The sequence below is a fragment of the Nicotiana sylvestris genome, chromosome 11 (genome assembly GCF_000393655.2).
Source record: "Nicotiana sylvestris chromosome 11, ASM39365v2, whole genome shotgun sequence".
Lineage (NCBI taxonomy): Eukaryota > Viridiplantae > Streptophyta > Magnoliopsida > Solanales > Solanaceae > Nicotiana > Nicotiana sylvestris.
This window is the reverse complement of record NC_091067.1, coordinates 25699012-25710396: the sequence shown is the minus strand read 5'-3', so window position 1 is coordinate 25710396 and position 11385 is coordinate 25699012. Positions and strand designations below refer to the sequence as shown.

Below are 11385 nucleotides of genomic sequence, written 5' to 3'. Positions count from 1 at the left end.
ACACCACGTTGTGATCAGTGTGGCAAGGCCCACTTGGGACTGTGCCATCGAGGTTCTAATGCATTCTATTCTTGCGGAGAGCCTGGACATATAATACGAGATTGTCCTAATAGAGGAGGTGGTGGTATGGATCAGCCGACTAGATCTGTGTCTGGTTATTCCTCATTAGTTCGACCTCCAGCACGGCATTTTCAGTAGTCAACAGATTGTAGTAGAGGTAGATGTGTAGTGCTGAGTTCGAGTGGTGCTCAAAATTGAACCTATTCTCTAGTAGGTCGACAGGATCTTGAGTCGTCTCCAGATGTTGTTACAGGTATATTGTCTGTGTTTTCTTATGATGTATATCCGCTGATTGATCCGGGATCTACATTATCATATGTTACACCCTTTGTGGCTAATAAGTTTGGTGTTTAACCTGAATTGATAAGTAAACCCCTTGCGGTAGCTAATCCAATAGGAGATTCTGTGATTTCTAGAAGGGTATATAGAGGTTGCACTCTGATGATTTGTAGTCGTCAAACCTCGGCAAATTTATTTGAGTTAGAAATTGTTGATTTCGATGTGATAATGGGAATGGACCGGTTGTCCTCATGCTATGCAAATGTTTATTGTCGTACGAAGATGGTTAGGTTTCAATCTCCTGGTGAACCCGTCGTTGAATGGAAGGGGAACATTGCTATACTGAAAGGTAGGTTTATTTCCTATCTTAAGGCAAGGAAAATGATCTCTAAAGGTTACATTTATCATCTCGTTCACTTTAGGGATGTAGAGGCAAAGCCGCCTACTCTACAATCAATCCCTGTGGTCAATGAATTTCCAGATGTTTTCCCAGATGAACTCCCGGGCCTTCCTCCTAAAAGGGAGATTGAGTTTAGCATTGATGTGTTACCTGCCACTCAATCGATCTCTATCCCTCCATATGGAATAGCCCCGGTAGAGTTGCGAGAGTTGAAGGCGCAGTTGAAGGACTTGCTGGATAAGGGCTTTAGTAGGCCTAGCACTTAACCTTGGGGTGCACCAGTTTTGTTCGTGTGGAAAAAAGACGGGTCGTTAAGGATGTGTATCGATTATCGATAGTTGAATAAGTTAATTATAAAGAATAAGTATCCACTTTCAAGGATTGACGACCTTTTTGACCAACTCCAGGGTGCCAAGTATTTCTCCAAGATTGACTTACGTTCAGGGCATCATCAGGTCAGGGTTAAGGAGAAGGATGTTCCAAAGAAAGCCTTTAGGACAAGATATGGGCACTTTGAGTTCTTGGTGATGTCGTTCGGGCTAACAAATGCCCCAGCAACTTTTATAGATCTTATGAATACTATATTCAGGCCCTATCTTGATGTGTTCGTGATTGTATTCATTGATGACATTCTGGTGTATTCTCAGTCGGAGGTGGAACATGCGGGCCACTTGCGGATAGTATTACAGACACTTCAAGATCGTAAGTTATATGCTAAGCTCTCCAAATGTGAATTCTAGCTGAACTCAGTAGCATTACTTGGCCATGTGATATCTGATGAGGGTATTAGTGTTGACACTCAGAAGATCGATGCAGTAAAGAATTGGCCGAGACCTACAACACCATCAGAAGTTTGTAGCTTCCTGGGGCTAACAGGATATTATAGGCGGTTTGTAGAAGGGTTTTCCTCTATATTAGCACCATTGACTAAGTTAACATAGAAATCTACCAAGTTCTAGTGGTCTGACGCTTGTGAATGTAGTTTTCAGGAGCTGAAGAATCGATTGACATCTGCACCAGTGCACACTTTTTCTGAAGGAATAGATTGGTATGTGGTATATTGTGATGCCTCAGGTATAGGTTTGGGGTGCATATTGATTCAGCGTGGGAATGTGATTGCTTATGCATCAAGACAATTGAAGAAACATGAAAAGAATTATCCAACCCATGATTTGGAATTGGTTGCAGTAATATATACTTTGAAGATATGGCGGCACTACTTATACGGCATCTATGTTCACATCTATATAGATCACAAGAGTTTACAATACATCTTCAATCAGAAGAAGTTGAATTTGAGGCAGCGTAGGTGGCTTGAATTACTGAAAGACTACGATGTCGAGATATTGTATCATCTCGGTAAAGCTAATGTTGCGGCAAATGCTCTCAGCCATAAGTCAATGGGAAGCTTAGTACATATTGAGGCAGGTAGATGGGGGTTGACTAAAGAGCTTTATCAGCTAGCCAATATTAGAATCAGATTGTTAGACTCTGATGACGGAGGTGTTACGGTATAGAATACATCAGAATCATCTTTGGTAGTTGAGGTAAAAGCACAGCAATATGAAGATCCTATCTTAGTACGATTAAGAGAGAGCATTCAGCAGTGTAAAAGTATGGCTTTTGAGATCGGAAGAGATGGGGCACTGAGATACCAGGGCCGATTATGTGTGCCTAATGTGGCAGGGTTGCGAGAGAAGATTATGAATGAGATTCATCAATCCCGATATTCCATCCATCCCGGCTCGACAAAGATGTATCATGATGTCAAGGAGCAGTATTGGTAGGATAACATGAAGAAGTCCATTGCAGAATTTGTAGCCCAGTGTCCCAATTGTCAACAAATAAAGATAGAGCATCAGAAACCTGGTGGATTGCTTCAGAATATAGAGATTCTGACCTGGAAATGGGAGGTGATTAATATGGACTACATTATTGTATTACCTCGCTCTTATCATAAGTTTGACTCCATCTGGGTGATAATTGATCAACTTACAAAATGTGCCCATTTTTTGCCAGTTACGACAACTTACACGACTAAAGATTATGCGAAGTTGTATATCAAAAAGATTGTTAGGCTTCCTGGTGTGCCAGTATCTATTATATTAGACCGAGGAGCTCAATTTACGACTAACTTTTGGAGGTCTTTTCAGAAGGGTTTAGGTACACAAGTGAATCTCAGCACTGCATTTCATCCGCAGACTAACGGACAGGCTGAACGTACCATTCAGACACTGGAAGATATGCTACGAGCATCTGTTCTAGATTTTAAGGGTAATTGGAATGACCATCTTCCACTCATAGAATTCGCCTACAATAATAGCTACAATTACAGTATTAAAATGGCCCCATAAGAGGCACTATATGGGAGGAGATGTAGATCACCAGTTGGATGGTTCGAAGTCGGTGAAACAGAATTATATGGGCCAGATTTGATTCACCAAGCCAATGAGAAGGTGAAAGTGATACAGGAGCGATTGAGGATGGCACAAACCAAGCAAAAGTCTTATTCCGATGTCCGATGTCATGATCTGGAGTTTGAGGTTGGTGATTGGGTTTTCCTAAGTATCTCACCAATGAAGGGTGTTATGTGTTTTGGGAAGAAAGGTAAGTTTATTCCAAGGTATATCGGGCTGTATAAAATTCTTCGACGAATTGGGCAGGTTGCTTATGAGTTAGAATTGCCATTCGAATTGGAATTTGTCCACCCGGTATTCCATGTATCTATGATGAGGAAATATATTGGAGACCCTTCTCAAGTCATCCCTATCAAAGATGTACAAGTTACAGAGGATCTATCATATGAAGAAGTGCCAGTGGCTATAGTAGATCGACAAGTCCGCAAGCTGAGAACAAAAGACGTATCTTCCGTCAAAGTATTGTTGAGGAACAAGAATATGGAAGATATGACATGGGATGCAGAAGAGGAGATGAAGTCTAAATACCCTTACCTATTTCAGAATGAAGATAACAAGGTACTGGTGGAACACAGGATACATTAGAAGGTGAAATGGCTCTATGAGGTAAGCAATAACTTGAGAATACTCTTCCTTAATACAAAATAGTGATATGCAGTGTGTAGCCTTGTGAGGCCATACATTGGGCTTAACTGCTTGCAAGCTTTGCTAGTGACCATTTTATAAGGGAAAACTGATCAGAAATTTCCGTTGGAATCCAGGATGATTTTGACTCCCTATAAACCCTTACATTCGAGAACTAATATTCCTAAGGGGGGAGGGTGTTCCAACCCATAGTCACATACATTAGTTCATGCCATAAGGTAGTCGACATAAATCCATGAAGATATTATCTTTAAGATGATAAGAAGTTAATCCTATTGGTCTTAAATGATACAAAGGTGTATAAGGGTGGTTAACAAGTATTAGAAGTTAAACGAATCAAGGATGTTGTCAGCCGTATTTTCGGGTAAACCTAGAGGTGCTTAATACACTTAAGTGGTCGTGTTTTTAAGGTATTTGAATCATATAATATATGTATCATAAGCGTTGAAGTCAAATGAGTTATGAAACAAAGGTCGACAAAAGTTGTCGCAACTTAGGTTCATAATTTTACTTAAACATTAGGTCAAATATTACTAAGCTTTTCTCCCAATTTACAATGAATTACGATGTGATCTACCCACAAAATTAATATCTATGAGTCTATTTTCTAACGCATTAACCTGTTTATCAATACGATATCAGGGTAGAGAGATATAGAAATTTTTTACGAGACTCTACAATGTGCTAGGTGACAAGTAGGTGTGTCACCTACTTGGTTAACTGATAGCCCAAAAATAGGAAATTTCGGGTCGGCCAAAGAGCCGATTGAAAGGGTTATCTCCTGCAATATAACCTTCATTATATATCACAAAAAGCCAGACCTAAATCCCTGCAAACTTCCTCCCAAAAATTATCCACAAACCCTAATCAATATATTAGAAGGTGATGCTAGGGAGTTTCTCAATGCTAAAAGGGCAGAACAATTGGTCGATGAAGCAGCAAAGATAAAAGTAGTCGAGCAGCAGCTGCTGCTAACTGACTTTGAAAAACAAGTTGGATCAAAAGATGTTAATGGCCAAGATAATGTAATGAAAGCTGTAACAGGGGCATTGAAAGATGTTACTGATCATGCAAAGCAGACTGTCAATGTAGAGGCTAAATTTCCAAACGCACAAGCTGAAAGGGAGCAGGGATTTGAGCAGGGTAGTCTGGCATAGGTAAATATTGTTGTGCCTGTTACACCTGTGGGGAAAGCAGTAGTAAAAGGTGCTGAAGGTTTTGATCAATTCAGGATTGCTGCAATGTTGAAAAAACATGTTGATATTGATGTTGTAAATGGTGCAGCTGCTGTCCCAGCTGCTACAGCATTGGCAATACATAAGTCAGTGACTGTAGATAATGCTATATTTTCCAGTGATCTTGTGCCTGATCGTGCTGCAGCAGGGGTTACTAAAGGACCAGGGGATAGGCAAAGATTTGATGAAGTTGGACATCGAACACCTAGTGCACATGTGCTTCTTTATGCAGGACAAGCTGGTGAAATTATAGAAAACAAAACTGATGATCCTCTGTTGAATGAAATGGTTGATCGAGTGGTGTCTAAGGTTGATAAACATACTGCTGCAAATACAAAAACAGCAGGTGTACAGCCTGGAACTACTGATGATTTGAAGGAGGGTGTAAATTGTGATAACAAGGATGCAAAATGGACAATGGTGTCCAGTATTTCTGCTGAGTATTATGCAGCTTTGGATGCTACCGTTCCATTGAACGCTAATATGAATACAGCTTCTGCTGTATCTTTAGAGGCATCCGATGATCGAGCTATCTCAAACAACCTTGATGCGGTTACACAAGTCACTGGGCCATCTGGGATTCAAAGTGATGTTGTTGTTTTGAAATGTGCAACTACTGGTGTTATAACACCATCAGTAACAGCTTTTGATCATGAGCAAATTTTAACTCCAACAGGTATGGCATCAGCTCATGGGGGTTCTCTGCAGCAGGATATCCAAAAAGCAACTTTTGTTGCTACTAGTGCAATGGCTAGTAGAACTACAGTAGCAAATGGATCTGCTAATGTTGGTGCAACAGCTATGAAGGCAAATGCTACTGCTGGTGCTGGATTAGATATTACAGGCTTTAAACGTGAGGCAACACCAAGAACTAGCCATCCAAAAACACCACAAAGTGTACAACAAAAGCAGAAATCAGAAGTTTCAGATGCTCCAGTAAATGGCTCAAATCGAATGATGCCAAGGAGTAAAGCCTGGGCAGATCGAGCTGAGTATGAAGAAGAGGAGCATTGGGAAAATTGTGTGGATGATGAGCTTGATGATTCCATTGAACAACAATCTAGGCAGCAGCAGCGACGCAGTCAAGAAGCTTCTTATGCTCATGATCATTCTCCTGGAATGCAACAACAGCGTGCACACACTCAATGTGATGCACTACTGCATCCAAATGCAGGACAGTAGCAATATTTTCCTATTAGCTTCATGACTGGACAGCAGAAGCAGACTACAGGCAGTCTACAGATTGAAACGAGCACAGTGGTTACTAGCTCGAAGGCAAAGGCAGCAAACAAGAAATCTGGAAGGCAGAAGCAGCAAATTGTGAACACTCCTACTGCTATTTGTGATCGACATGAAGCGGCACCAAATCCGGGACAACAACAGCTAATTGAAAACAGTCCACAGTTAGTAATTCAGGTGCCAAAAGATGGACAACAACACAAGGATAGAGTTTGGCTCGATGCGATGCAGCAGCGAAATGGCACAAATGTACCTGAAGCCAACTCGATTGTAGTGCTAGATGCAAATCAATCTGGGCAGCAACAGCTTGATCCAAACAATTCACCTATTATATATACTTATGGTCGAAAAGCAACAACAATGTCCAAATTGGCATCGACTTCGACATATGCTGGACAGCAACAACTTATTCCAGCTGATAGTCTTATAGGTCATCGACAAGTCACAGCACCAACATTTGGACAGAAGCAAATTGCTACAATCAGTCAAGTTATGTCAGACGATGAGAGAATTTATTTGGAATCACTGCTGAGTGACAATGCTCCACAATCTATGAATTTGGGATAGACTTCAATTTAGCAAGAGAGGACGATCCAATTTTTGCACTGTGTAGGCAACAGGATTTATCACCCTCGCGCATCGGACCAAATCACAACATTCGTACAAGAGATAAAAGCTGGGAAGGCAAGGTGAGTGACGAAGGAATTGTTAGGCGATCTCCAATGTGAGTTGCCAAACAAAAGCAGGCTGCCCCAACTACTTCTACGAGGTCCAACCGTACAAAAAGAAAATAATGATTTTTGAATACATTTTGCACACGGTTGAGGGAATCGACAAAGAATTACAAATTGAAGATTTTACAAGTTTGGAAAAGAAGGGACAAGAATCAAATAGGTACTACATTTTATTTTACCACTTTCTTAGTATCCTCATCTGTAATATCATCACAGAGTATGTTATAAACTCTGTGATGATCATAGAATATTTGGTCCTTTCAAGTTCATATTTTTTACATGCTTGTTAGTTCGCGAGGCTATTGTATGCCTCAATAGGATTAGTAAGGTAAGGTTTAGCCCGGTTTGTGTTGCCTTGGTCCTATGCCTTTGGAAATTATCCACATGTCTATGAGATTATATGCCCTCGTGAGACGTTGTCGACAGCTACACCATGAATCCTCTATATGAGGCTGTCATCATAAGGCAATGTGAGGCGCAGAGGAGTGATTATATAGCCAAGGCATTTGTGTAACAATACCGGTGCTATTGTCCCCCTTATTTCTACTCTTCCTAATTGTTGTATTTTTATTTTTATTTTATTAATAAAAAATTAGCCTTAAGCGCTTGCCTAGCGGATTGCTAAAAAAAATACCCTCTTTTTCAAGTTCTAAATGGGGGTAAAACCTAGCGTTTGAAGAACCAAGGGAAGGGCTGAGTTATCCAACAAGTAAGGTAAGTTTACTTCTCTCTTTCATACATTTTTCTGCTGTGAATTCATGGTAATTCGTTCTATACATGTAAGAACTCACGGGAAGGTGATCGGAAGCCGTAAGTTCGAGTTATTCACTTGTAGCGAACTGTTTTATGGATTGTTTTGTGTTGCTGTTGGGCTGAGTGTTTTACTACTGTTTTGTGGAGTTTTGGAGGAGGAAGGGTGTAGAGAAACACCATATAGATGTAGGGTTGTGGGGTGGTAGTTCTTCATAACATTTCCGGGTCGTTTGACACGACTACGGTGGGCGTCGTATGTATGAAGTGATTAGGTTATGTGTGGACTAATTTGGGAGGCTCAATATGATTATTATTGATGTTGTTTGGGCTATTTGGTGATTGTTTGGAATTGTGTGAAGTCATATATATAGGGGAGGTGATGTCCATTTCATCGTAAAATAGGTTGTGGTTGATACATAATAGTTATGACGCTTGAATGATAACGATAGTATCGTTTCTCTTATTGTAGACTAAGGAGTTTTGACAATTGCATAGCTTGAGATTGGGGCAGTATATACAAGGTATGTGAGGCTATCCCTTTCCTTCTTTTGCACGACTCCAATTGTACATAATGTAATGAACGAGCTTCCAAAGATACTCTACTCTTAGAAGCTAGCAGTACTTACATTGTTTCCCTCTTATGGAACGATTGATGTTAATGTTGCTTCTCTTATTCTTATGTTATCAATGTTGTTGGTACTTCCTGATTCTTATAAGGTTCATGGTGAAGAGTTAGTCCTAATAACGTGTACATAGGATACCGACCTTATGTCACTCCGAAAAGTTTAGAACGTGATTCCACAAGCATGCATTATATATATGTATATATTTTACTCTACCGAGCCGCGCTATAGTCAGCCGGGTATGGAACCTATTGTGAAACCACTGATCAGTTGGGTTTTACTGAGCGCCACGTGGCCGGGTACATTTTTTTACCAAGACTATTACGGCCGGGTACGATATGATGATGATGATGCCTATAGAGGCGTATGTTTTAAAAGCTTATGTATATATACATATGTATCATGCATTTCATGTCAATAGCCATCAGAGGTACGCAGATGTTACAAGTAGTATATTCTCTATCCCTGTGTACATTACTGTTCGTACTTATGGTTCTCTGCCTTACATACTCAGTACTTTATTCGTACTAGCGTCCTTTTATTTGTGGACGCTCCATGTCATGCTGCAGGTCCTAATAGACAGGCAGGTGCAGCTCCCCCACCACAGTAGGTTGTCAAGTTCAGCGGTGATTGGCGAGATCCCTTCTCCAGACTTGCTGTGGTCTTGGTATGTATTTTTGTTATAGACACTATGGGTATGTCGGGGCCCTGTTCCAGCTATGTTGCAGCACTTATGTTCCTTTAGGGGCTCATAGGCATGTGTCGACCCATGTATAGTTTTGTATGCCTTGTCGGCTGAATTTTTGTTGTATAGTCTTTCATGGTAGCGTGTTAGCTCATACCTTATATATAGTTTCTTGATTGTGTGGTCATCCCATGTTATGTATGTTCATGCCATCATATTTTATTGTTGGTTGTCCATGATCTATGTCTACCATTTATATTGATCTCTTCAGCCCTAAAAGATAATAAAGAAGGTTAGATAAAATGTACGTTGGTGCTTGGCAAGTATAGCCGGGTGCTAGTTATGGCCCTCCAGTTTGGGTCATGACATATATATGGATCGGGCTGCACGCCGCAGTGGTTATTATAATGTACCTATGGAGCGTGAGTGCCGAGTGTGAGCACTGATTGATAAAAGTTGAGTCATGAGTGACTGAGAGGCTTGCACGAGAGATATATATATATATACATATACAAGTTATGCTTTGCCCGAGGGGCTTGTTTATGAAATTACTATTTTCACTCCTCCTTAAAGTGAGTCTCCATAGAATATGCTGGTTAAATTACTGATTTCACTCATCTTTATACTAAGCCTCTATTGAAAATGTTAAACAAATGTTTTAAACAACTTTCATTTTAACTAGAGTTTTTTACGAGATGTTCAAAATTTAATCACTGATTTGACTTTGTTATTTCCACCGAGATTTTTAAGTTATGAGATGTTTATGAATTCCTGTGTGCCCGAGGAACTATATACGAACTATTTTTTCCTGAGGGGAAGATTATGATTTTCATAACTTTCAATATAAATTACATTGAACCTCTACTGGAACAATTAGAAAGATATTTTCCAAAAGATTTTATCGAAATCGGAGTTTAAGGAGATGATTTGATTTGTATCCTGTTTTGGAAACATACTGTACCCATTTTGGTGCTATGACATGGCTTACATGATTTCTTGCTACTCAGTCTTCATTTACTTTTATTATTTACTAAGTTGGCATACTCACATTACTCCATACACCTTATGTGCATATCCAAGTATTTCTAAGCTCGGTGGCAGATTCATCTGAATTAGCAAGGTAGTTGCTTGGCGATCGCAGCCCTGATCTTCTGCCTTCTTATTCTCCCTTAGTGTATTTTGTGATTTTTCCCGACCATGCTGGTCTTGAGGTTGTCAGACAATTGTAGTAGATGCTCATGGCTAGTGACACCCCGATGTCGGGCTTCCTTTCCACACTGTTGTTTTGTTTTAAACACTTTATAAAGGTTTATTGTTAAATAGATTTGATTTTATCCTAAGAATGGAAAATACTGATTGTTTTAGGGTTTGTGTCGGCTGGCTTAGTTCTATGATAGGCACCATCATGACCGGGTGGTTTTGGGGTCGTGACAAGTTTGTATTAGAGCCTAGGTTACATAGGTCTCACGAGTCATGAGAAAGTTTAGTAGAGTCTCGCGGATCGGTATGGAGACATCTGTATTTATCCTCAGGAGGTTATAGAACCTTTAGGAAAAACTTCGCATCCTTGAATTCTTATCGAGCGTCATTGATTTAGCTTGAAATGTAACTCTTGAAATTCATTCCACGCGTTCGTATACCCGCATGAGCGCTCGGTATCAGCTGTGCATCGATGGCTTGTGATTCCCTGATCGAGGGGTGAGAAGTGATTTTTGTGTGTTGATGTTGGGCTTGTCTGGAGGACTTGAGGCCAGGCTCTTCTTGTATCTTGAGCACTAAAGTGTTGATTGTGTGAGCACGTGCTTTTGGATTTATATGTTTGATAGTATCCCTATTAGGGAAGTGATGGCTGGATAACTACGTGATGAGTATGATGTGACTGCGAGATGTGTTCATATTATTTGAATGAGACGAGAAGGGTCTACTTGGGGGTAGTAAGAACTATCTCATACTTGATTTCCATCGTGATTTGATGTATAGCCCCTAGTTGTGGATGTGTTGAAGGATCTTTTCATGTTTTCTAGTTGGGAAATGAAGTAGATTTCATGTTGTTATATGAGTTCAAATGCAGGAAGATTTAGTGATTGCGTGATGTTTATGACGGTGGAAGGGTATAAAGAGATGTTAGTTTAAGGCGAAGCAGGTGGATTATCTCCTACGGAGTGTTCTAAAGTTTGTGTGGTCCCTATGTTGTTTGTTGTAAGTCCTCTTTTACTAGTAAAATATGTGTGATGCGATTTGCATTTGGATCATGTATGAGAGTGGGCTTGATTGTTACGAGGGTGAATGCGAGATTTGCAAAAGATTGGAAGTAC

At 40.2% G+C, this 11385-nt stretch overlaps 1 protein-coding gene across 1 annotated transcript; it reads left to right on the top strand.

The window, feature by feature from the left end:
- The first annotated feature begins 567 nt into the window (after positions 1-567).
- On the top strand, positions 568-1005 carry LOC138880841 (uncharacterized). The gene has a single exon (XM_070161020.1). The coding sequence runs from the start codon at positions 568-570 to the stop codon at positions 1003-1005; it is 438 nt and encodes a 145-aa protein (XP_070017121.1).
- The last annotated feature ends 10380 nt before the right edge of the window (positions 1006-11385 follow it).